Source organism: Cardiocondyla obscurior, linkage group LG14 (assembly GCF_019399895.1).
Source record: "Cardiocondyla obscurior isolate alpha-2009 linkage group LG14, Cobs3.1, whole genome shotgun sequence".
Classification (NCBI taxonomy): domain Eukaryota; kingdom Metazoa; phylum Arthropoda; class Insecta; order Hymenoptera; family Formicidae; genus Cardiocondyla; species Cardiocondyla obscurior.
Window position 1 is genome coordinate 3,633,284 of NC_091877.1, and position 24,662 is coordinate 3,657,945.

General features: G+C 42.2%; 4 protein-coding genes across 8 annotated transcripts; 2 read left to right on the top strand and 2 right to left on the bottom strand.

Annotated features, from left to right (window-relative positions):
- Positions 1–195: 195 nt before the first annotated feature.
- Positions 196–4,445, top strand: LOC139108080 (SH3 domain-containing protein Dlish-like). 3 transcript variants are annotated; one of them, XM_070666092.1, is made up of 6 exons: positions 196–1,285; positions 1,837–2,069; positions 2,287–2,655; positions 2,768–3,032; positions 3,187–3,501; positions 3,766–3,892. In XM_070666092.1, exons 1-5 carry the CDS (start codon positions 1,237–1,239, stop codon positions 3,456–3,458), a joined length of 1,188 nt encoding a protein of 395 aa, XP_070522193.1. In that variant the 5' UTR covers positions 196–1,236; the 3' UTR covers positions 3,459–3,501; positions 3,766–3,892. The 3 variants fall into 3 exon arrangements, with proteins under 3 accessions (XP_070522193.1, XP_070522192.1, XP_070522191.1); XM_070666091.1 differs by lacking the exon at positions 3,766–3,892 and having other exon boundaries at positions 196–541; positions 732–1,285; positions 3,187–3,711; XM_070666090.1 differs by having other exon boundaries at positions 3,187–4,445.
- LOC139108077 (uncharacterized) lies at positions 3,731–7,131 on the bottom strand. The gene is made up of 4 exons (XM_070666087.1): positions 5,413–7,131; positions 4,539–5,091; positions 4,101–4,326; positions 3,731–4,012 (listed from the first exon to the last, which is right to left on the bottom strand). Exons 1-4 carry the CDS (start codon positions 5,711–5,713, stop codon positions 3,824–3,826), a joined length of 1,269 nt encoding a protein of 422 aa, XP_070522188.1. The 5' UTR covers positions 5,714–7,131; the 3' UTR covers positions 3,731–3,823.
- A 151-nt stretch (positions 7,132–7,282) lies between these two features.
- Positions 7,283–12,131, bottom strand: LOC139108072 (uncharacterized). The gene is made up of 7 exons (XM_070666077.1): positions 11,690–12,131; positions 10,778–10,840; positions 10,558–10,695; positions 9,854–10,015; positions 9,348–9,645; positions 9,097–9,260; positions 7,283–9,009 (listed from the first exon to the last, which is right to left on the bottom strand). Exons 1-7 carry the CDS (start codon positions 11,735–11,737, stop codon positions 7,825–7,827), a joined length of 2,058 nt encoding a protein of 685 aa, XP_070522178.1. The 5' UTR covers positions 11,738–12,131; the 3' UTR covers positions 7,283–7,824.
- Positions 12,132–12,625: 494 nt separating this feature from the next.
- On the top strand, positions 12,626–24,595 carry Apkc (protein kinase C iota type). 3 transcript variants are annotated; one of them, XM_070666221.1, is made up of 10 exons: positions 12,626–13,179; positions 13,295–13,377; positions 13,703–13,911; positions 20,250–20,300; positions 21,792–21,877; positions 22,542–22,809; positions 23,003–23,455; positions 23,552–24,024; positions 24,101–24,216; positions 24,365–24,595. In XM_070666221.1, the coding sequence occupies exons 1-10, from the start codon at positions 13,177–13,179 to the stop codon at positions 24,450–24,452; spliced, it is 1,830 nt and encodes a 609-aa protein (XP_070522322.1). In that variant the 5' UTR covers positions 12,626–13,176; the 3' UTR covers positions 24,453–24,595. The 3 variants fall into 3 exon arrangements, with proteins under 3 accessions (XP_070522322.1, XP_070522323.1, XP_070522321.1); XM_070666222.1 differs by lacking the exon at positions 12,626–13,179 and having other exon boundaries at positions 13,186–13,377; XM_070666220.1 differs by lacking the exons at positions 12,626–13,179; positions 13,295–13,377; positions 13,703–13,911 and adding an exon at positions 13,992–17,281.
- The last annotated feature ends 67 nt before the right edge of the window (positions 24,596–24,662 follow it).

The window sequence follows — 24,662 nt, forward strand, 5'->3', positions numbered from 1 at the left end:
TACGTAATTTTACTTTGATTTACGCTTTAATTATTATGTTTCAGGTAATGTAGATTCATTTATTTGTCTAGTGGTGCTATTTAAATTTCCCACATTTTGAATTCGAAAGTTGCGAGCCGTGAAGTTGAATTTTGGGACTCTAAAGTTGGCAACGTGATGTTAGGGAAATTTTAGCCGCGAAATTAAAATTAAATTTTATTCCTGCTGTCTCTAAGCTTCTGTTACGACTGCTAATCTGGTCGTAATTTTTCAATGCTTGAAAGTCATTTATTTCGATCGTTTCAACGTTCTTTGCTTCTCTTCGAAATGAGAAAGAGAGAGAGAGAGAGAAATAATATAAATTTCTAAACGCAGGTATCTCGCAGTATAATTAAACGTAAATTATTGCACAATTGTGATAAAGACGGATTGACAACGAACAGCGAGCGGCATAATTTATATTAAGTAATCAAGAGATTAATAGTAGAAATCTAGCAATTAATATTTGGAACTGAAGTGTTTCGTTTGCAAACTTATTGCACCCCAGTTCTAAAGTCAACAAGTAAGTGAACAAAATTAAAAAATTAAAAAAACCTTAATTGCATATATTCTTAATTTAATATATAAGAATTCATAACTTTTATAAAACATATGATTTTCTCGCAATTAATTTAATTTTTCTATTTATGCGTAAATTATTATTATCGTAATCGTCTTTTATACTAACATGTAAATGTGCTTACATTTTTAAGGCTTCGCACCGCCGACTCGTTTATCTGACACGAGTCTTCTTAGGGAGGAGCAGCGTCGATCTCCGAATGATGAAAATTTAACGGGAACCGGTCACAGATCATCATCCGTAGCGCTCTCTACCTGCCGTGTCCAGGATTAATTCGTGATCGCGGTGTCCTGGGCCCTCGAGGACCCGTGAGAACTTGACGGTGAACAGAAGGCGACGCGGAGAACGCGTCCAATCGCCGTTGCGGAAGGTGGTTCCGCGGTTGTACGACGGTCAGATTTTGGTTTCGACCTAAGACAATTTCTTTTCTCGACGCCCGCGTCCTTCCGCGTGAATCTCTTCGGTGTAACATATACGTATACTCATCTATATTATATACACACACACACACACACATATATATATATATACATATATATCCGCGGCGAGAGATCGGACGCGCATTCCGCAGGAGGCGAGTGGTCGCCGCGCTGGAAATGTGAGAGATTCCGGAGCGAGCTCCGCGAACGACCTGCAGAATGGCCTTCCTGTGCCCCGTGCGCATACGTCGCGGAAAGAAGAAGAAACGTAAGTAAACGGCGTGAGCTGTTGGATGAGAATAAGAGGAAGCGAGACGGGAAGGAAGACGGGAAGATCGAGGGCATGGCAGTTCGATCGTGAGGGCCAGTTGTCACATTCGGCCCGATCACCTGTTGCTCGGGACCGGTTATGCAGCTTCGGCCGCTCCACGGTCTCCACGAAGCGAGCCGGGCCGAGTTCATGCACCGATTACGCGCGACTTTCGATTTGTTCGGCAGGAAGAAAAATCGTCCTCCTAATTTTAAAACAATATTTGAAAATCGATTGCTATTACGGCCTTACCTTTTTCCGTAGCTTGCCTCGCGGAAGTGATTTTCATCGTGCTTGAAATAATATTTGTGTTGCATCTTGCAAGTATACGTAAAATAATTTCTTGTACGGTTAAAAAAAAAAAAATGTCTTTAATAATTTTATTACTTAAAAATAGATGCGTTTATATATCGTATAAAATTATAGAGTTCTTTGAACTATCGATTTTATTCCTTTGAAAGTTATGTATAAGCTTATATTTAATTAATTAAATTATTTATTCCTAACAGCCGGAACACACAACTTTAATTTGGAGAAAGACTGTGGAACGGGGGGCACAGGACTCGGTTTGGGTACCAGAGTGCCATTGCCCCCTGGTCGAATAACTGGAAGCGCTAGCATTGAGACCCTTGTAAGAGTCGGCATTGAAAAGGAGAATGGACTTTCTCCGGACAGTAAAATGGTCATTGTACACGACTTTACCCCCTGCGTGGACGATGAACTTCAAGTCAAAAGAGGCCAGGTGAACGACTGATTTATAGAATTGTTTTCCGATAATTGTTTAAAATTGCGTACCACAAGCATTCTATTTCTTTCATGTTATAAAACTTTTATAGTATGTGTAATTTTTTATCACTTCTCTTATTCGTATAAGAAATTAATATAATCGAGAACGGTTAAGAATTAATGTATTTGCCAGGAAAAAAGATTGTACTAACGTCGGAATCGTTACATTTCAGGTAGTGAACGTGCTTTACAGAGAAAATGACTGGGTGTACGTAATAGCAGCCGACACGCGTATGGAAGGCTTCGTGCCGCACTCGTACTGTGCGCCGTACACGTCCCAGCTAGCGGAATTAACGCTAGCCAGCTTGAACAACGTAAAGAAGAAGCTGCCGCGGTCAAGCGACAACGACTGCGATCTTCTCAATACGGGCCGCTTGCAAGAAACGCAGCAAACTGATACTGGATCGGCCTCGGATTGCGAAAGCTACGCGCGAAACAACATCACTACCGCGGACGTTAACGTCAATCGCTCGAACATCACGCAGTCCCAGAATTCAATACAGACCATATCGTCTCAGCCGGACGTGCATCCTTTCTTTAAGGTCACTAATCGATTAGCTAAGTACTATGAAAAATATCTAACTCGCTATTTAATATATCTCGGAACGTTAAATATACACTCGTCATTGAGAAACTCTACTTTGCGTTCCACAGGATCCATCAGCCGGAAGATACATCGTTCTTTATACATTTGTAGCACGGGATGAAAACGACGTCAGCGTTGAAAGAGGCGAATTCGTGACCGTGCTGAATCGCGACGATCCAGATTGGTTCTGGGTGCTTCGGCATTGCGACGGCAACGAGGGTTTCGTACCATCCGGCTTCGTCTATCCCGGTCACGTTCTTCATTCTTATGCAACGACTACGACAACCACCACAGGCACTACAAATACAGCATCCGCAGAGGCTCACAGTCCAGGTTGACACTTTATTAAATTAAATTGTGAATTTTGGAAAAATTTACTAATATGTACTATATGTAAATTAATTAAATTAATATTAAACTTTAATGAAGTTCTGTAACTTTTAATAAGACTATAATTTGTATTAAAATATATCAATTTATTTTGCAGGTAAAGGCGGCAATATAACGGGAAATGAATCATTGCAGCAAAAAGGAGTGCGAGATTTCCGTGACGAAACGACCGGCACGGAATTAGTTGTTCTTTACGATTATAAGGCGCAGGCGCCAGATGATTTGTCGGTGAAACGGGCCGACTGGATATACGCGGATTTGGGAAATCAAACAGTGGATGGTTGGCTCTGGGCGTACGCACCCAAAACTCGCAAGTATGGTTTTATTCCTAAAGCATACGCGCGACCGCCTGCTATGACTAGCTTATGATTCAGATCGTTAGAGAAGGAGCGAACGAAGTTTAGTACTTTAAGTAAGTTTAACACCTTTATACCGTCCTTTTATCTATTGTATATCAAGTACATGTAAAGAAAAAAAAAATTAATATTTTATTTAAATATCGATGTCTTATCAGATTTTCGTCGGGCGACGCAAAAAGAAAATTAAATTTAGTTTATTACGCTGAAAAAAAGTGGAAGATACTTTTAAAGAAATAAACGAGAGATTATGCGCGACACAAAAATGCAATTACTTTATCCATGTTTCCTGTATGTTCTTTTTAATTTCTATGTATTAGATTACATCTTTAAGACAGTTATTTAAGGCAGAGACAAGTATATGATAACGGAACAAATTTAGTGTACAGTAACATTTACATTGAGACTAGTACAGCCAGAAGTAATATGACTGATCAGTCCTTCGTGAAGAACTATACAATCACCGGCCAAGAAGACATCGCGTGGACACTGGGCTGTTCTCAAAGAGGTCACAGGACCCGTGTACGTAAGTGATCGGAATCCTCCATTTTCGATACTGTCGATAGCCTGTCGGTTAAACCATTTACATGTCATTATCCATCTTTAAGCATTCATACGTCTTCGACTTACGCCCGCGAATCGATTTCGCATATACCTGAATGCTACATCGAAGTCTATCAGCCGTGTCACCAACGTCTAATCCCGCCACCCAAGCAATGATCATATCCTTTTCACCCTGGCCTTCTCCGCCGGCGTGAACTTCTTCGCAGCACGTATAATTGCGATTGTTGTGCAATCGCGCTGCTAGCACCGGCAAAGGCAGTCGATTTCGATACTTGGGATGTATTTGATTGCCACCGAATAATCTTGCCGAGGAATCTCTTATTATATAAAAATGTCTGTGATTAATAATTGACTCAGGCTCATTTATAATCGGTATTAATCAAAATTTATCAATGTAATTCTTTTTATTTTAAATTAAAATCGAATCTCTGTTCAATATGTTTCATGTTTTATATAAAAGAATTATCTTGGGATTATTTTAGGAAACATATCAAATGTATCGCAGTATATACGAGAATAGGATACTAACGAGAGCTTTCCCGATACCAGTAAGAGAGCCAGGCATCGGCTGGAGTTGCAGGAAAGAGCTCCGTAACTGACAACGAGTGTTCTCTCAGCGCCAGGCTCAACCCTGAGGATGGGCACCTCGGGATGATCGAAGAGGAAGTGATGAGTGAGCGCTGAAAAGGCGACGTTCACCGAGCAATCTAGGCGTGGACAGTGTATAGGTCTGCGGGAGCAGTCAACGGAGGAACTTTTGACCTTAATCTCGGTGTATCGATCCGTCGCGCTATTTCTCGCCATCGTCAAATTGCAATAGCTACGCTGCTGTTGACACTGTCTCCTACAGCTTTCCATTTGTTCTTCCCTCCGCGAGTTGTTTCGATCGCGATCAGTAATGTACGAAAAAATGTCAGACTCATAATTCAGTGTTCTCTTATTAATTTCAATAGGCGCCTTATTGAAGTTACGAGTCCACTGATCGCGATGAGAGTTGTACATTCTCGAACGTACAAGATCGCCGCGATCATTATCTTTGTTAAAAAAGAAGCTCGCGTGCGATCTTCGAGGGTGCTCTATATCTGAAAAATATCTTTCTTTTAAAGATATTTAGTTTTCTTTTTCAAAAAACGTAATAATTAATGTACTTTTCACGACCAAATTTATTTAAAGATATTTTAAAGCTTTTTATAATATTGATTTTTCTTGCAATGCAGAAAAAAGAAAAGACTGCAACGTTATTCGATTAAAGATCTAATTAAAGAATAAAAAATAAATAGTGCTTCGAATGTGTCGAGTATAAAAAATTCTATTTAACACATTTAACGTTTTTTCTTAATAGAATTTTACGAATTCTTTTTTTTTTTTTTAAGTTTCTGTAATGTTAAAAACATTTTATCAACCTGATTGGATTGAACAGTTTCGTATGCAGCGTTGGCACAACAAGTAGCTTTCAGACCAACGTGGATCCTGCTCGGAATCTGCGATGCTACCACCAAGGTTCTCGTCGTCAATAATAATGTGACAAATCGCGCACTGTCCAATCTGTGCCGTTTCTTGTTCCTTTTCATTCGTCTTTTCTTCCTCTTGGTTTACATCTGCTTTTTGAACTTGTATATCTTCCCTCTGATCCTTGTCGATTCTCTGTCCATCTTCCGCCTCGTCTTCTGTAGTTTCGCTGAACATTTCCTTTCCTTTCTGCATATTGTTTTCGTTACTGCAATACTTTTGGACTAGATAATTTATTCCCTACAATGCAACAGAGGTGGAAATAAATTAATCTGTGATATTTTTCTTATCCGATTGATGAGCCTAGTCTCAATTTAATAATTTTTGGAGCAGGCGAACAAAGAATCGTTTAAAACTTAATCGAAAAATTTCAAACATGTTTATATATAAATTTAAAAGAATAAGTTTATAATTATTGAGTAAATTTTGTGCTGATAATGCGACTTGGGTCTTTGTTATCCGCAGTCTCGTGCGTACAATTATCACATGCCTTGCGGTGATTATTTGTCACGCGGCTGCCAGTTTTGGGGACTCCACAATCAACCCTCCCGTCCGTTTCTTCGCAGAGCATCTTCGGCAGCTCTTATCACTGTTCTGATAACCTTTCACCGATGACGCCTGTGCCCGCGATCGGCTGATCTTCGCCACAAACGTCTGTCTGTATTGATATTAAAAAAGAAAAAAAAAAAAAAAAAAAAAAAAAAGGAAAAACTGCAACTTCCGGTGTCTGAAACTAGCGTCTGTCACGCAAAACATATCTTCATGAATACATTTATATTCCGTCGTAAAATTATTTTATTATATTTAATATGAACACGAATGATCACGTCTTCATCTCGTTATTTTCAGCGTTCGCGTAGCTTTTTAATTAAATTTCTATCGTAATTCAAGTCAAAATTAATACCCAATTGATACCAATTGGAAAAACGTTTTCAGATAACGGCTTTAAATTAGCCAAGCAATTCGTTATTAAGTATTATTACATATCGGGCTTACTTGGATCCAGTGCTAACTCTTTCTCTCTGGCACTTACTGCTGCGAAATTTTAAGGAAATTATTAAAACGTTACAAGGACGAGATATCGCAGGACTTTTGTATTTCGAATGCAGTTTGCGGTATAATGAGTTTTTTAACGACCGATTGAACTTTAACTGGCTTTGCTTTCTTAACTCGCTGTAATTTAGTTCAAGAGAATTTACACTCGTCAGAGCCAGAAAGAGCTCGATGTGCCACGGTATTTGGATCAGATGTATAAGGCCATCGTTACGTTTCTCGGAACAAAGAAGAAGCAAGCTACGACGATATCAACGCAATATATCGCTGTCAAAAATCTGATGCCCGATTCATTGTGCTTTTTTTCGGCAGTTTTCGTGATACATTAAAATTAATATTCGGCATATAAATGCTTTTACAAGGTGTAAAAAAAATACTTCAACCTTAGCTGAATGTACAAAATTTGCCAGGATTTTTTTTCTTTCTTTCTTTCTTTGTAAATCGTGACAAAGCGACGCGCGACATAAAACCATTGACCTTTAACTTTCGTGCCTGTTGTATAATCGATGTGTTCTGCCTCGATATCTATCTGTTTGTGCGGAATATGTTTGATATATAGATATCTTATCTGTGATATAGCCGTATCTTATGAATTGAAAGCAGACCGATAATCGAAGTCACATTACGTTTATAAAAATACGTTGGCATCATTCTTTTTTACCAAATACATTGCAACACTAATCAATCGCGTGAATAAGATACGCATTTAGATACTTATTAAAAACACGTGTTTTATTAAAAAAGCACATATTAAAAGATTAGAAAATAGTAAACGATACAACGTGTACATATATCTGGTCGGTGTTTAACAGCAGGTATATGTCAATTGGATTTGATCGAGCGCATAGTTTTATATTTAATCAATCCGTGCTGAGAAAGACTCCAAAAATCACATTTTTTTAATCGCAACGTTGTAATTTTTAGCTTAAATTTAGCTTCAAATACAAGTAAATTATTAATACACCTAACTAAACTCGTGTGACTATTAATATAATACATATTATTAATAAACGCTGCAGCATACGTTAAATAATTAGCTGTTGCGTAATCCGCGGCAAAGCTACAGAAATGTTTCTTATAACTCTTCGGAAACGTAAGGGCTGCTTAATATTGTTGGAGTTACGTCGCTACAACGTTTCGTTCCTGCATATATCCGAGCTTTTAGTGAACGACATTAACAATTCTCTACTTACACACGTTAAACGTAGAAATCACTTACCGCGAGCGATCTACCTTATCGTATTCTTGTACTCTTATTTCTTAGTAACAATCGCCTTCGCCGCCGGGCAATCGTTGACCAGCTTGTGCCTCGCGTTCGCCAATCTCTCCGCGCTGATCGCCTGTATATTGCCGAGATGAGAGTTATCCAGCAACGTCTTCAGGTTCTGTTTACCACCTAAATTAATCATGCTGCTGCTCTTGCTTCTCAGCGCCGATAACGCGGACGTTTGCCCGAAAAGCGACAGCAACGGTAATTCTTTAATACTGGCGGTTTTACTCGTCAACTTTTTGGAAATTGAACCCTTGTCGAGCTGATCCGTGCTCCCAGTATCCAAAGATCTAGCAGACGATATCAGACTCTTTAATTTTTTCGGACTGGAATTGGCACTGCACGATGCACCTTTTTGCAAAATGTTAGAGTTAGATAGTAATTGTAACGATGCGACATTGCTCTGTGAACTTTTCGAGGGTTGGCTAACATCGAGAGTCGCTACTAAGTGACGTTCCGATGAACTGACTTCCGCAGGAGTCTCAATATTAGAATTTTGAGCGATATCTAAATTCGTCAATTGTACATTATCGGCTAGAGTATCGTTTGTATTATTACGTTTCTTTTTTCTTAACTCCTTTGAAATCTCCTTATCAGCCTTGCTGAAAGAGTTAATTTCCCAGCTGCTCTGTGTTCTTCTATCTTTAATATTGAATTGAGAAATTATGTTTGGCACGTATTTCGATATATCTATGCTTCCCGCTTTCTTGATTCTATTTTCGAAATTAAACGTACCTCTATTCACTGGACTACTGTTTAATGATTTTGAAATATTGCTCTTCAAATTGAGCGTCGAGGTGCCACACAGTGTCGTCGTTGAATTGATCGTCGAGCACGACTTTAACGACTTGTTACTAAATCTGTCCTTTTCGACAATCCCTGTAGTTTCGGTCGAGTTCAAAAACTGATTTGAGCTACGCGTATTAGATGGTTCGACAGATAAAGGATTGTAACACGTTCGGTTCACAGTGTCGATCTCAATTGTGTTCTGCAAGTCGGAAGAACTTTGTGCATAGCGCTCCTCATCGGATGAATTTTTATTTGGCAAGTGATTTAATTTTTCCAAATTGGCTTGCAACTCGAGCTCCCATTGTGTAAATTTGCTCTCGCTACCGTCGACGGACCTTTTGTCGAGATGTTCCGCATCGCTCTTCGACGAACAAGACTTCTGGAAATTTTAGCGAACAATAGAAAATGACAATTTTAATTTTTGTATGAATTGTTGACGAAATTATTATACGTATATTTCACTCACTTCAATATCGTGGAATTTTTCGTTGTTTCTGCTTTTATTACATCTAATAGGGGATATTTTATGACCGTCGGAATCATTAAATTCAATTTTATACTTCTGATACATGTCTGAACTAATGAGTTCGGCTCCAACACCAGGTTCTCGCGGTCCCTTAGCCACGATATCTAAAATATTAATATTACAGCTATAAAAAGAAGCTGTAAAAATAAAAAAAAAAACCATTAACACTAGTTTGCTAAAATATACATTACCATAATCTCTTCGTTGCTGATGTATTTGATTACTAATTTCTTCTAACGTCCGGAGACTCGTTGCATAATTACGTTTAGCTTCCTTAACAGCCTGTTGCAGATACTCTACTCTTTCTTTTTGTGTGGCCAGCATCTGATCGCACTGAGTCTTCACCTCGAAATACGGTCTCGCTTTCATTATTGCGTGCCGATGCTTCTCTTCCAATTGAAACAGCTTTTTCTTGGCCTCGTGAAACACCATCGCTCGTCTGTGATGTTCTCGACCACATTCCGCTTTTTGATTCTCCGCGTCCATGACCTCGATATAAAATATAATTTTATTCTATTTGATTTAATTACAAAAATTTGCAAATTAATTAACATAAAGCAGACACTAATAAATAAAATAAAATAAAATATAATAAATATAAATAAATTATTTCAAACAATTCTTTTAATATTTCGTAATACATTCAAAGAAAATTACGTAGTCACTCCGCACTGTACATTCTAACTCTTATACTTACTTTAATAGTAGCATGATTGAGCATATCCTGCCATGCTTGGTCAAAATTCCACTCATGCTGATGAGCCATGAATCGCGCTTCGGCTAAAGCGACTGTTTCCTTCGCTGCTGCGTGAATTTCGCTGGCTCCCCGAAACAGCTGCGCCTGTTGTTGACACTGCACCTGCAAATTACGGGAGGAAATGTTTTATTACTTCATTTACATAACAACTCAGCTGTAATTTAAATCACTTAATGCAAAACAACTCGCTTACGAGTTGTCTTAAATATAAAATGTTATATAAAGAAGATAATTATAAATTTTTTCTTTTTCTTTTTTTTTGCCATTATACATAAATTGCATATAAAATAAAATTTATTAATAATTTATTATTATAAAAAATAAATTACAATACATATAAGTTATAGTTTGCGGTATGCACGGAATTAATAAAACTTTATTTTAATCGGTACGAGTGGAATTTCAATCGGGAATAGCAGGATATGATCATTCATGTCGCTATTAAAGCAAGCACCAGAGTAGAACACCCAGCATGCGGTAATTTCGCCGCGCGTTCAATAGCAATTCCCTTTGTAAAAGAGAATTTGAAGCCATTTGAATGGAAGCAATTATTAAGTCTAATAAAATTTTACGTAACTCAGCACATACATTTTTCTTTTATTATTTTAAGATACAATAAAACGGCGATGAACGAGATCACCTACCTGAGCTTGGTGAGCCACTTCCAGTGCTTCGTAGTAACATCTTGCCTTTTCGATGCAGCTCGTGCCCTGTTTATCCGTAATTTCTTTCAGCCTTCTAGTCGTATCTGAAAGAAGCTGTCCGAAAGCAGTGTGGGCTTCCTATAAAAAAATTAAAATTATTTAAATACATATTATTTGTTCATTGTAAATTACGAAAAAAAAAAAGAAAATTGTTTCTTACATCCAACTCAGTCTCAAGTTTATTAATATTATCCGCTGCATTGTTCAAATTCTCCAGCTCGATCTAGAAGACAAATTAAAGCCAAAATGACATTACTCCAAATACAAGCTCTTCACATTTTTATTTAGAGTTAATTCCTGCGTAATTTATTTTATTATATTAGAGAAACAAATATTTTTACTTCACTTCTTTATTTAAATATATATATATATATTTTTTTTTTAATTAGATAATATATGTATATGCGGGAAAAATGAAACAAAGGAGAAATAGATCTCACAATGGAACTTCCCTGCTTTCACATTTAATTAGAATTAAAAAATAAAACATTGTGCATATAATCACATACATATATCTTTAAAATTTGACTTTGCCATTTAATATTAAGTTTCAATTTTGACTTGTCATCCTTCTACATGAAAAGAAAAATAACTTTTGAGATAAGACTCTCCTGCAACTTTGTTAAAATTTAAATTAAATATCAAAATTTGTGAAAATTCACAATTTGAAGACCAGATACTTAATCATTTCAATTATTCAGTTAGAAAAAATACTTATATTTTACGTTTGCATAATTTCTTCTATTAAAAAATAAAAAAAAAAAGAAAAGCTGAACCACGGAAGAACGCAGATAAGATCTTCCTGATCAGATCTAACTTCCTAGAGAACGCGGACTTGGTTCGTCGCCGAAGCGATTCACGGGAGAGCGTGTCTCGTGTCTCTCGTTTCGCGCGACGGAAGAAAAAGTGAAAGCAAAGTGGGACAATGTACCAGGCGGTGTTAGGCGCTCCGCTACGGACGGGACATAACCTAGAACGCGCGGGCGTGAACCGCAAGGTCGTGAAATGTAGTCGGGGAGGCAAGCGGACACCATCTGCGGGGCGGAAGTCTCTCCCGAGAGAGGGAGCTCACCTGGATGCGCGGGTCCAGCGCAGCCTCAGCATCCTCCGCGACATCCATCCTGCGGCGGGTGGCATTTAACGCTGCGCGACGTCGGGGGCGGCGTGTCAACTCATGATCGGCCAAGCCGCGCGATCTCGACGGTCCCGCTCGTCGCAAGTGCTCCGCTTCTTTAACGCGGGTCTTCCGGAAGTTCCGCGGATGTTTACATGCCGCGACACTATCCGTCCACCCCTCTCGCAAGCGTAGCGCGCGACTCGGACTCGCGTTACGAGCGCATAGCGCGCTCTTACGGCAGGGACCTCTCAGGCGTGCACGGGAACGCAGAGGTGGCGGAGAGAGCGGCCGAGAACGAATCGACGGTGATACTACCCGCGGAAATAAGCGTCGCGTACCGCTGACGCATCCCGATGATACATCTACACCTGTATGGTCGTCATCGTGATTACAGATTCACAGCTGGGCCGTCTCTCCTCCCATGTCGATTGGACCGTTCCACTGGCATTTCCGATCAGAGGGCCCAACTCGGAATCGCGGCTTCCACGCGACAGATGCAAAGGCTCGTGTCCGTGTGAAGCCAGCGCTTCGGCTGCCGTCGGATAGAGTAAAAAGCCAGAGCTATACCCTGTCTGTCCTATTCTTTCGCGGCGTCGCCAGCAGTTATCGCAGATTTTGTAATGATTGTAATTTATATTATGTTTTGTATTTTATATTACGAATAAACTACCTTTGCGGGCTACACCTTATCAAAGCGTACCAATCCCGTTCCCTCAAAAAAATTTTTTTTTATATAAAAAAAAAGGTTATATCTAGCAAAGCGAGAACCGAGCGCGAACCGGACAAATATCGCCATCTGTGCCGAAGCTCGCACACCCACAAGCGAACTCCGCGCTGCCGCGCGAGTCGTCGCTCCGACAAACATGGCGTCTGCCAAGTAGCAACGCTCCACGCCGCGTAACCGAGTGCCTTACGCTTTTCAGGTTGACGTTTCCGCGTCGCCTCGCGCACCCACCCGCGTCCCGCGCCAGCGGGTCGTTTTCTACGTGTTCCCGCGTACGAAGCTCCGTGCCTCTCCCCGGAAGAGCCTTCTTGGCTGCGCGACTTGGAGGTGTGAGCAACTAGTGCATCGCGACGGCGGCGGCGATTCGCGACGACAGTTCATCGCGGTGAGTCACGGAGACACTCGTGCACGCATTCACGCACGGCCCGAGCCGCTAATTCACGGCGGAGGACCAAACGATCGTCGTGGACCCGCGAGACTAACCAGGACGACGAGAAAGAGCTCGCTTTTCATCGATCGGAAAACCGGTCGCACGATTTTCCTCGAGCGGCTACCTAACATCCTGGTCGGTTACTCCGACGCACCACCGCGAACCACGTTCTGTAAACTGCCTTCCTGCGAGCCGGTCAACGCTGCTCGCGGCAACGTCAACCGTACCTGTGGGGAAAGCCTGGATCTACGTTTTCGGTACATCACATCCGGATTATCGGAATTTCCTATGGTGACGCTCACAATTTTTTATCATTGATCCCCCGATAGCGTTATGTTAAACCTCGCTTGAATTTCCCCGAGCTCGTTTCTTGGCGCTAAAATTACTGGGATTGTTATACTTTCAGAACAGGAGACCTCCTATTGTTTCAAAAATGCCTACGCAGACGGCAGAGAGCGACGACATTCGGGTCAAAATTATATACAACGGGTAAAGCACACGACAAACTTTTTCTTTTTTTTTTTTTTTTTTTTTTTTTTTTTTACTTTATAGAGTGAGATACATAGTTCGTCTTGAATTCAAAATAATGATCAATTTTTTTCAGACAAGTTATTTATTTTAATTCCAATAGAAAGTCTTGAGCTATATTTCATAAAATTAATCATGCTGATTATTAATGAGTTTTGTTGCAAACAATTTAGAAATTTAAACAGAGTTAATAAAGCACTATTGAAAATGTTGATAGGCAGGGTACCAGGAAAAAAATTAATTTACGATCGCAATATACATGTCTGACGTGATTTACTTGTGTTAGGGAGATACAAATAACGTACATCACTCCTGGGATTTCGGTTGACGCGCTGCGCGAGGAGATGCGAACGATATGCGGCTTCGGCACGGAGCAGTTCACGATGAAATGGATAGACGACGAAGGCGACCCGTGCAGAATCGCCTCGCAGCAAGAGCTGGATGAAGCTCTGAGACTGTACGAGCTCGAGAAGGATACGGAAATCACCATACACGGTCAGTCTACGACTTTGTACCGAGCGATGTTGAATCTCGCAATTGTCACGCATGTTGTTTTGATTTTAGCGACGCATTAACCGGTTAGAGCGCGCATTACGCTCGGCGATAATAGCTTGCATGCGCCTTCACTTACATAATAACTAGGACTGAAGTATCGCACTCGTGAATCATGCATACAGACTCGTCAGCGGTAACGAAGACGCGTACATATATTCGTGGCAAAATAGGCTCATCGGTAATGTTCACCGATGTCTTTAATATCCTACGTTAATGGCTGTCGTTTAGATAAGAATCCGGCTGTAAATTACGCGCAACGAATATCTCTTGGCTATGTATATTAGCGGCAGCGTACTAAGTGTACGTGTTGCAAGCGCCCCGATGTGTTTCCAAGTATCGATACGCGCCGCGGATAACGGTATGTTACATGCGCCCCGGCGGTGCTCGCCTTATCGGCGCTTTATCGCCGATACGAGGCGATTAACGGCGAAATAGCTCTATCGGCGTAACGCTGGTGATTATTTAATGCACATCGATCGATTCGAACTGCGATTTTCTCAAAGATGACAACGTTTTCGGATCCCGCGCGTCGCACCGTCCACGAGGATGTCATGTAGTCAGAGTACGACATGCTTTAGAAATTAATCGGCTTACCGAAATCTCCCGAAATAATTCGATACGATAGCAGGACATATTTTCTCGGAAGAAGAAGCATATCGTGATGGCGCATATATTTACGACCCGGAAGACTCAGCACTTTCATACTTTCTTTCACGCCTCTGCGCGCAACTTTAATGACGACGAAATCTTTTTGACGAGTACGAAATAAACCTCGCGAAGCCTTGAAGATTAATGCTTTACGGAAAAAAAGAAGAAAAAAAAAGGGTGACCACCCCGAACACACTTTTTCGTCTCTTAACGGAGTGGAATTAATTTACGGCACAAGAGGACTGTCGAAACTATCGATCGCAAACTTTTTCAAGAAGGCACCGAGATAATGAGCACTACAATTAATTAAAATACTCGATGGATTACAGAATCGAGCTCGATGCACCGCTCTCATAAATAATTCTCTTATTAAGTGTGGTTTACCGAGATTGCATCTCTTTTTCTGAAACCTATGAAAATCAATAACTTTTAATTAAAGTGTGACTCGGTGCACGAACTTCCTTCAATGCATGTAAAAATTATTGGACGTTCGCCGCGCAATATCGACAGAATCTCAGTTTCTTGATGCATATAACGCGCGTCAATCTTTGTAAATATGTACGTTCGCGCGGTATTGGTCGCGCCGGTAGCGATTACCGCACTCTGTCACGAGAGAACGAGGAAGAATCGACGAGGCAGCGGCCAAAGAAGCGGAAGCAGCCAGATAATAATTTAAAAAGACGAACAGCGATCAAAGTGAAAAATGGGAGGCCAGAAAAATAGAGCAAGGGATAAAGTAGAATAGAGTACATGTTGTGAAACGAAACTGTCTTCTTGGAGCCCTCCTCGTGGAAGCAAAAAAAAAAAAAAAAAAGAATACAAAGGACTGAGAAATCGTCGAGAAGAAGAAGTGGAGTTAACGAAAAGAACGAAGAGCACGCGTATAATATAATATAAGACGATGAGAAGCGCAAAGTTTACTTGAAAACGACGGGAAGAATCGCTGGATAATCAGCGAGCAAACAGCATAGGTATAAAAGAATGTGGACCCCGGGGGGTGCACGGAAGAGAAAGAGGTGTAGGGCTCGGAAGAGGCAGAACTTGTGGGTGGGTATAGGCGGGTGTAGGACCGGCAGCACGAGGGGTCGACGGGGGATACGTGTATCACCTCCACCTCGGCGTGATCCGCGTTTGCGCGATTCGATCGTTGGCGTGCGCCGGGCGGCGACGGCGACGGCGGTGGCGGTTAACGCATCTCGCCGCGGCGGTAGTCGATATCCTTGCACGGACCGATCAGCAAGGGCGCGCGCACCCGCACGTCACGTCGTCGACGCGAAAATCTGGCTGTGAGATTCCAAGATCAGGTCGCCGCGGGCAGAAGGAAAGTGGAAGTTTTGCGGAGGCAAAGGGAAGTCGAGTCGAGATTCACCGCAAGTTTGCAAAGAAGCCTCAAGGACTCTGCAGCCTGAAGAAGGAGTTGCGTCATCGTGCGCCTCGACCAAGGTGGTGATATTCGACGGCGGCTGTCGGCGCGTTTCGGCTCGCTACACCGCGAGTAGAGAGAGGTCGCAAAAGAGGCGGTAAACTAGCATTGATCGAAGCTGGTGATTCGTCGCAAGCTCATCCCAGCGGCTGCTGCAAGAGATCGACCACGGTGAAGGAGAAAGAGAAACGGCAGGAAGAAAGAAGAAAAAAAAAAAAAAGGGCAAGGGGCGAGGCGGGTAAGGCAATCGGTATATATACGATATATAGGGAAGGAGAGAGAAAAAAAAAAAAAGCACCGAGAGACGCGAAAACAGAGGCGAGGCAATCGCGCGCGGTTGGAGCGAACAAAAGGGATAGACGTGCCGTGGCGATCGAGAAAGGCGAGGCAAGCACGGCTAAACTCGCTATAGAATGGCGTGGGGCTACTGGAGCGCGACTTCCGTCAGCGACCGGGGTCGGTCACCTCGCCGTGAGAAGGACAAACAGCATCAGAGCATATATCATCAGCCGTCGCAGCAGCAGCAACAAATGCATCAGGCTGAACTGGACAAGAGCACTTACGCCACCGTGCAGGAACGAGAAATTACCGTGACCGCCCCCGGCATGGGAAAAGCGTCGGAGGAACCACCCTGCAGCTTGATGATTCAAGGTGGTTCCTTCTTTTCGTACTCGGCGGCGTCGGCGGCTGCTGCGGCCGCCGCTGCGAATCGTCGTATGTCGATCGTCGAGAGCAGTGGCCCGTCCTCCCTCGTTTCCACCGGTAACCAGGTGTTGCCACGGGAGCGCCACGTGAGACCCGGCACCAGCACGCATCCGCCGTCGCCGGGAAGCGGCGACTCGGCCGAGTACGAGCAGCCTCTTATCGGTCACTTGCGCTCCGGCGACATCTCGCCCCCTTGCATCGGCAGTCCGCTGCATCCTCATTATCACCACCATCACCATCATCATCACGACGACATCTTCGCGCAGCCCAGCACTTCGTCCAGGGTGACGAAGCTGTATCAGTGCCCCCCGGACACCGTCGAGGGTATGGACGAATTGTCCGAGGCCGAGCTCGAAGAAGTGACTAGTGCCGAGCTGCGTTACAGCATCGGACCTTCCGCAACGTGCCGAGTGCACGGCCCGTGCAGTCAACAACCACTTCCGCCGCTGCCGCTGACGGAATCCGCGATTTCGATGACGTCGCTGCTCGACATCGAGCCCGCCGGTCCCTCGCAGTTCAACAAGATCACCTGGGGTAGGTGCAGCCGCAGCAGGACGCATTGAGGAAAAAGAGCAAAGAGCCTTTGGCGCGCGACCAGCTTCGCCCTCTCCTCCTCTTCCCTCTCGTGCTTCTTCGACGCAACCCTCTGATCTAGGTCAAAGTCTGCCAGCTTGTCTACTTCATCGAAACAATACTCGCTGCGTTCTTGCGAGGGGGTGATGACGCTCGGGGCATTTCGTTCGATGCGCCGGACGCGACGGCCAAAAAAAAAAAAAAAAAAAAAAAAAACGCACGTCTTCCGGCCGCGTGACTCGAGAAGTCTCGGCGCCAGCCTTTCTCGCTTGCCAACTTGGGCATTTGTTGACGGAAATCCTCGCTACCGTGGCGTTTAGCGCATTGCAGTAATATAAAACTCTAAGTCGGTCACATGAATTAATTATTACGATTCTGTCCTCACTGAAAGTAAAGGTTGTCCTGGCAATAGTCGCTGTCGAGCTGTCGCTCGATTTAGCGCATCTTTTTTTTTTTAATTTTTTTTTTGCGTCGAGGGGATGATGGATGGGGAAACTTTTTCCGCGCTATCAAATTTATTCCGCTTAACGTACCGCGCTTTATTCAATCACCCTTTAATTGATGTAATTTACGGCTTTCGTCTTTCGCATTAATTTCGCAGAGCAACCGCGACAGATATACCCCGCCAGGTCTACGTTTTATTTCTCAATTTTAATACCTTTGCATTTTTATATTCTCAAGTATATTACGCAGCAGTCATTGTTGTTTTGTAACAGGCCATAACAGCCCCTCGCGGCGCGTTAAGTCGCAAAGAGCGATCATCGTCAAGCCGGCGTTTAGCTTTGACGATAAACTTTAGCTCCTTCTTTTCTAGCTCGCGCGATCGGGGCCAGCGAACGCGTCCGTTCTCCAGTATGTTTAATTTAGAGCACGAATTAGAACTCGAGCGTATCGACGACGCCGGCTGTGATCCAGTTACGCGGAGGGCTCACGAGCCTGAAGTACGATCTTCAGGGCGGCCTACCCTCGCGCCGGTGCACTTACGCGCTCGCCGTTATAGATCCATGCCTTCTAGGATACCACGCTTTGCCGGCGCCTTGGGGCATCCGGCGTACAGCCCGTATCCCCACGTTAGGGCTGAGGGGGCATCGTCTTTATCGCCCGTGTCATCGATCCCCCTTCGCGATAATTAGTCGATGAATATTTCAGGGAATTGCGCTCGCCTTTCTCGTGCACCTCGTTCCGGCGCCGTCGATACCCGGAGAGGCTCTCCTTCGTTCTTATGACAAACGACTCGATTACGTATATTGTACCGACGGGAGAGCGCCGGGATGGCCTCGTTAGCGATCGTGTGACATCCACGCACTCCTCGCGACCGCGCCTCGTCTCGCTCGCATTCATGTGGTGGTCCCCTGCGGAGAACCGGTGCTAGGCAAGACGAACTATCAATTTGTCACGGCCGATAGGTATTCAGATTTAATATTCGACGAGCTCTTACGTCTCCGTAATCTGGATATTATTTGAATAAGTCTAATCGGATTACAAATCGATTCGAACATCTGTTTCTAAACGTATCAATTAACGCGTTTAAATTTGTAATATTTAATTTGTACATTTACATTTGACCCCGCTCACTTTAAATAGACGACGTCGATTTTAACTCACTTACGTTCCTTTTTTGACAAATCTATCAACGAATTCATGTTATTGGTGTTCTATAGGTCTATTGTTCATCAACCTACATCCATCGAGTATCGCTCGAGTCGAGGATCTATTTTCAAGTTCTGCCAAGTGACCGGTGGTTTTGCCTGATCGAAGCACGTGTCATCGGACAAAAGAGCCTTTTATCCTCCGTCGTTGCGACCTTCTGCGACAATTTTTTTCGGCTTCCTCCCTCAGCCGTTCAATCTTCCCTTCAAATTTTGTCGCGACCCGCGGGCGCATCGCCTCGCCGACTTGAGCCGCCCAAGTCCGAGTCCCCACTTAAAAAAATTAAAGCGAATAATCCGTAACAATTCGCGACTTTAATTTTATTCCACTCATTAACCGCCGGCTTTCATTTCTTTTATAGACCCCCGAGTTTCATAATGCATTATCTGCCGGCGACACGCAACGCAATATACTTAATTGTATATTTAATCATTGTTCTTTATGCGCACTGTATGTACGGGATTGCTTCAATAAAGGGCTTGCGCCCTTCGCTAATTAGAATTTACACGGCGTTTGTGTGACCGCGCTTGGGCGGCGGGATTAAGTCGTCGCGAGAGTAACGAGATTAAAAACGTCCCGGACCTTTGGCGAGGGTTCGCGTATGCGCGGCACCGTCAGCTTTATCTGTGCAAAGTCGCGGAGGAAATTTAATCGCGAACGCGCTCGCCTCTCCCGCGATAAATGATAACGCGCCTGATGGTACGGATAGAAGTCAGTGTTACTCGTTATCTGGCCGTAACCGGAGCGATATCCGAATAGGACACGGCAACTAGTTTGCACAAAATGTTGGACAACGAGCAGCGAATCTCGATCGGGTTCCGGTACTCGAATTGCTTCCCGTGTAAGTTCGTGTTTGATAGTTCCGTCAATCCCGGCGTGGCCCTTCTTCTCGAGATGAAAAGAGAACACGTTGAATGACGTCTCGAATTAAATGCGCAGTCTTAAATCGTCGAACGCTTTGATATTAACGAGGGTGATTTCAGCATCTTCGTCATATGTATATCTCTGGATAGCTTTGCTATTAATCATGCACACAGCTCTATTCTCATATCTATCTTTCGTGTGTGTTTTATGCCAATCTGTTGGCCGAGATAGGTTTTTTTAATTTAATGTTTTTTTTTTTTTTTTTAATCCAACGATGGAAAACTGAAAGTTACTGTTTAATCAGATAGAAATTTCAGATTTATTTTCGTTGCATTTTTTTGAAACTTTGCTGGCGAGAGGAAATTTTCACGTTTTGTCAACAAAGTGAACGTGAATTTTATCTGTTCTGTTACAGTTTTTCCAAACGTACCGCCCGCTCCTGGGATGCCATGCCAAGGAGAAGACCGTGAGTGTGTTTGCTATTTATTGGAAACATCTCGGCCGTCAACGAGAGACGCGCAGCTTCTCCTTATGTTCGATATGCAACGTATTAGCTAATGCAAACTAGCCAGCGAGTTCTAATTGACCGTCCGGTGAAAAGAAACGATTAGCGCGCGATAATAGATAGACACACAATTCCGTTACGTGCGAAAGCTGAGGAGCCGTAGAGGAAGCATCCACTTTTCGATCTCGATACCTTACCAAATGTCTCCCTTCGATACGTTTTATAATCACAATCTTCATCGACATCAACGCCTACGTTACGCATTGAATGACTTGAAAATTTCTTTTTCGATACAATCACAAAGGATTTATAAATTAGTTTCTTGAACGTAACAATTTTTTCACTCGCAACAAGATATGTTTCTTAACAGTAAATTGTAATTAACTGTAAAATTATTTGGAAACGTTAAGTACATAAAAATTTAATTAATTTAATTAAGCAATTAAATTTAATATTATTAATGGAATAAATATTGGTGTCGTAATTTAATTTTACGTATGAAAAATAAGATATGAATATTGTTTATCCGATGTGGCTGTAACGAAGAAGCGAAGACCTTAAAACATTCGTTTCTCATAAATGTACAGTCGCTCGATAATCGCCAAATGGCAGCGATTGTATCGATGTCACGACAACCCAAGGAAACCTGGAAATCACTGCGTCAGAATGACCAGAAAGAGTTTTTTTTATTTTGAGGACCTTTAAGAGTGTAAATAGTTTTCGCCGAGTCCTCGCTAGGATCGACGCTATACGAAAGTCGATATTCGGCCACTCGTGAATAGAGCATGAATCAAAGCCGATCAAGTTGTGAATTAAAAAGGTTTTTTGAATTATTAAATTATAATTAGCATTATTTCAACAAGACGTTTTCACCATTGACATTGCATGATGCACATTTCGCACGAAATATTGCTGTCTCCCGTTTCGCATCGATTCACCTCGCTCGTTGCCGGTGAAGCTACACATCGTTTGATAACGCGACCAAGCCAAAAGAGAGAAGCTGATGGGGTGAAATCAATTTGCGAAGTTACTCGATATCCGATACAACGAGACTCTAGTATCAAAATAAAATTTGAAACAACTTTTGCAACGCAGATTAGAATCCAAGATTTCACATGGATTTTAAATAAGTTTATTGCTCGTTTCACGAGATATTACGTAGCGTCTTTATAAAGCGCGGAGAAAATTTTTTATTACCGATACTAAAGTTATATTTAGAGAGCAGAGGGAACGGATTCAAGTTTTATAATTATTCTTGTTGGTAGATAACGAAATATTTCCCGCGGTGATTAACGTTAGTAATTTAATAAGTGATTAAGCAGGTGGTGCCGAGACCGGTTGTATTCGCGTTATAATGACGTTTTACTCGGCACGAGAGGATCGCGGCAAACTGACCGACCCAGTTAGTGCTTTCCATCATTTGTGACATTTATGTTATTTCATTTTCCGAAGGAAGCATCTACAGACGTGGCGCTCGTAGGTGGAGGAAGCTGTACCGAGTCAATGGCCATATTTTTCAGGCGAAACGATTTAATCGGGTAAGCATCATTTCATGTAATTATCATTGCACAATCTTTACTTTGTTCATCACCTACGTTTGTTTCCCTTACCGCCTCGTTCTCCTTTGTCATTCACAATCTCTGCGAGAGTAGATTTGCCTCGCCGCAGGTGCGACGCGGCCGGCGAAACCGACGTTCCGTGCGTTCTGAGCTCTCTCAGAGTCGCTTCCAACGCTAAAACTTGCTGGCTAGTGACTGTTCCGTCGACGAAGGGCGCAGAAGGGAGCTCTTCACATTTCGTTCCTTTTTCCTACTCTGTCGCTAGAAACACAAAGCTACTGTCTTTACAAAAATGGGCTCGCACATGAGCTCTCTCGACTTTGTTTCATATAATCCTCCTGTTTTCTTCATTTTCGTTTTTTTCTCTGATTTTACTTCGCTCGGACTTTTAGAGGAATCTCAACAAGCATTCGCGCGCCTAAGACCGGATAGTTAAACTTAATTATTGCTCGCCTCGACTTAAACTCTGAACCTCAGGATATTTTTAAGTGGGAGCGTCGCATGCATTTTATTATTGCTGCGAGATTCTCTGAGAGATTTAAACGTGATTTCTACCTAATGGTATACAACGATACACTTCCAACACTGAAAGATCAAAAAGTAATGCAATATAATACCTCTGGGATCGGCTTGACTTTTGCAGAGGGCCTTTTGCGCGTACTGCCAAGATCGGATCTGGGGACTCGGACGCCAGGGATTCAAGTGCATCCAATGCAAACTACTGGTTCACAAAAAATGTCACAAGGTGGTACGCAAACCGTGCCTGAGCTTGCAGCAGCAGCAGCAGCAGAGCTCGGAGACAATCGACAGAAACGGCGACCAACAGCTTGATCCGTATCCGTGCGTTTCAACGACTCACCTCGAAGATGAGATCACAGAATCACCTATCCTCGAGGAGCACTCGCGTGATCGTAAGATTATTTAAATCAACAAGTCGACCATACATTATTTAATATTTTTCGTTATTAAAAAATAACGAATTTACTATAAAAATGTTGCAATAAAATTGTGTGCATAATTAATTTACATTTTTCTTCTATACTGCTATATTTATTTATTTACTTATTACTATTGGTAGATATTTTATATTAATTTTTTTTGTAGGAATCGGACATGAAGAAGGGGAAGAACTACCATTGGATACGCTGAACGAGGGTGACAATTCGAATGACATGCAACGGCAGTACTCATTAAACGATTTTGAGTTGATCAGGGTGATCGGTCGTGGTTCATACGCAAAAGTCTTGATGGTGGAACTAAAACGTACCAAGAGGATTTATGCCATGAAAGTGATCAAGAAGTCTTTAGTGACAGATGACGAGGACATCGACTGGGTGCAAACAGAGAAACACGTATTCGAGACTGCTTCAAATCATCCCTTTTTGGTGGGCCTGCATTCCTGCTTCCAGACGCCTTCGCGTCTATTTTTCGTAATCGAATTCGTACGTGGTGGCGATCTTATGTTTCACATGCAAAGACAGCGCCGTCTTCCCGAGGACCATGCGCGATTTTACGTAGCTGAGATCAGCTTGGCGTTAAACTTTTTACATGAAAAAGGTAAGGCATCCTTTTTTTTTTTTTTTTTTTTTTTTACAACAAACAACTAATGAGAAATAAAATATTTAATTTAATAAAATAATTATTTACTTTCAGGAATTATATATAGGGATTTGAAATTAGACAATGTACTACTGGATCACGAAGGACACGTAAAACTTACGGATTATGGAATGTGTAAGGAAGGCATTCGGGAGGGCGACAACACCGGCACCTTCTGCGGCACTCCCAATTACATTGCTCCTGAAATTCTACGTGGCGAGGAATACAGTTTTTCAGTGGATTGGTGGGCTCTGGGAGTTCTACTGTATGAAATGTTGGCAGGCCGTAGCCCCTTCGACCTCACAAGCGCGGCCGAAGATCCAGATAAGAACACCGAGGATTTCCTATTTCAAGTTATTCTCGAAAAGACTATACGTATACCAAGATCCTTGTCTGTTAAAGCTGCATCTGTTCTTAAAGGATTTCTTTGCAAAGATCCTGCAGAGAGATTGGGTTGCGCAAAGAGACCTACTGGATTCCATGACATTATGACGCATGCCTTTTTTAAAGCAATTGATTGGGATATGGTAAATATTATCTTGATATAAATGTAAAAGTTTATCTAAAATATACGATTCTTAATGAGATTTTTTTATATTATAGCTGGAACAGAAACAAGTTACACCGCCTTACAAGCCACGTTTAGATTCCGATCGCGATCTCGCAAACTTTCCGCCTGAGTTTACGGATGAAGAAGTTCGTTTAACTCCGGACGACCCGTAAGTTGTTACAGTTTTCTAAACAAATATACAATTAAAAAATTTATATAAAGTTCTTTTTTTTTTTTTAATTTTTTTTTATTTTATTTTATTTTTTTTTTATTATTATGTTACTTTGAACGCAATGTTCATGCAAAAAAATTTGCAGGAAACAAATTGAGAAGATTGATCAAAGTGAATTCGATGGTTTTGAATATGTGAATCCTCTACTAATGTCACTGGAAGACTGCGTGTGACAAGAACCACTTTTCATTGTGCAGCGTCACAATTCAGATCAACTGCAGCAATATCATCTGCAACAGTGTTACATGTATGAGCTGCAAGACAGACTTGCGAAACTTCGTATCGATCCCTTACTCCCCATTGTCGGCTCAAGTAATCAAGGTTATCACAATAACGTATTTCTAATGACGTATTCCGAGGAGAATGAGAACGACAATAATTAT

Coding starts and splice junctions, on each gene's coding strand:
- LOC139108080 (XM_070666090.1), top strand. CDS start 1,237: ATGGCCTTCCTGTGCCCCGTGCGCATACGTCGCGGAAAGAAGAAGAAA. Junction 2,656..2,767: donor ACGTGCATCCTTTCTTTAAG/GTCACTAATCGA, acceptor TGCGTTCCACAG/GATCCATCAGCCGGAAGATA. Junction 3,033..3,186: donor CGCAGAGGCTCACAGTCCAG/GTTGACACTTTA, acceptor TTTATTTTGCAG/GTAAAGGCGGCAATATAACG.
- LOC139108077 (XM_070666087.1), bottom strand. CDS start 5,713: ATGCAGAAAGGAAAGGAAATGTTCAGCGAAACTACAGAAGACGAGGCG. Junction 4,327..4,538: donor CTGGTATCGGGAAAGCTCTC/GTTAGTATCCTA, acceptor TTATATAATAAG/AGATTCCTCGGCAAGATTAT. Junction 4,013..4,100: donor GACTTCGATGTAGCATTCAG/GTATATGCGAAA, acceptor TTTAACCGACAG/GCTATCGACAGTATCGAAAA.
- LOC139108072 (XM_070666077.1), bottom strand. CDS start 11,737: ATGGATGTCGCGGAGGATGCTGAGGCTGCGCTGGACCCGCGCATCCAG. Junction 9,646..9,853: donor TCAATCATGCTACTATTAAA/GTAAGTATAAGA, acceptor TTTTATATCGAG/GTCATGGACGCGGAGAATCA. Junction 9,261..9,347: donor TCAGCAACGAAGAGATTATG/GTAATGTATATT, acceptor TTAATATTTTAG/ATATCGTGGCTAAGGGACCG.
- Apkc (XM_070666220.1), top strand. CDS start 16,456: ATGGCGTGGGGCTACTGGAGCGCGACTTCCGTCAGCGACCGGGGTCGG. Junction 21,878..22,541: donor AGGCGAAACGATTTAATCGG/GTAAGCATCATT, acceptor TGACTTTTGCAG/AGGGCCTTTTGCGCGTACTG. Junction 22,810..23,002: donor CGAGGAGCACTCGCGTGATC/GTAAGATTATTT, acceptor TTTTTTTTGTAG/GAATCGGACATGAAGAAGGG.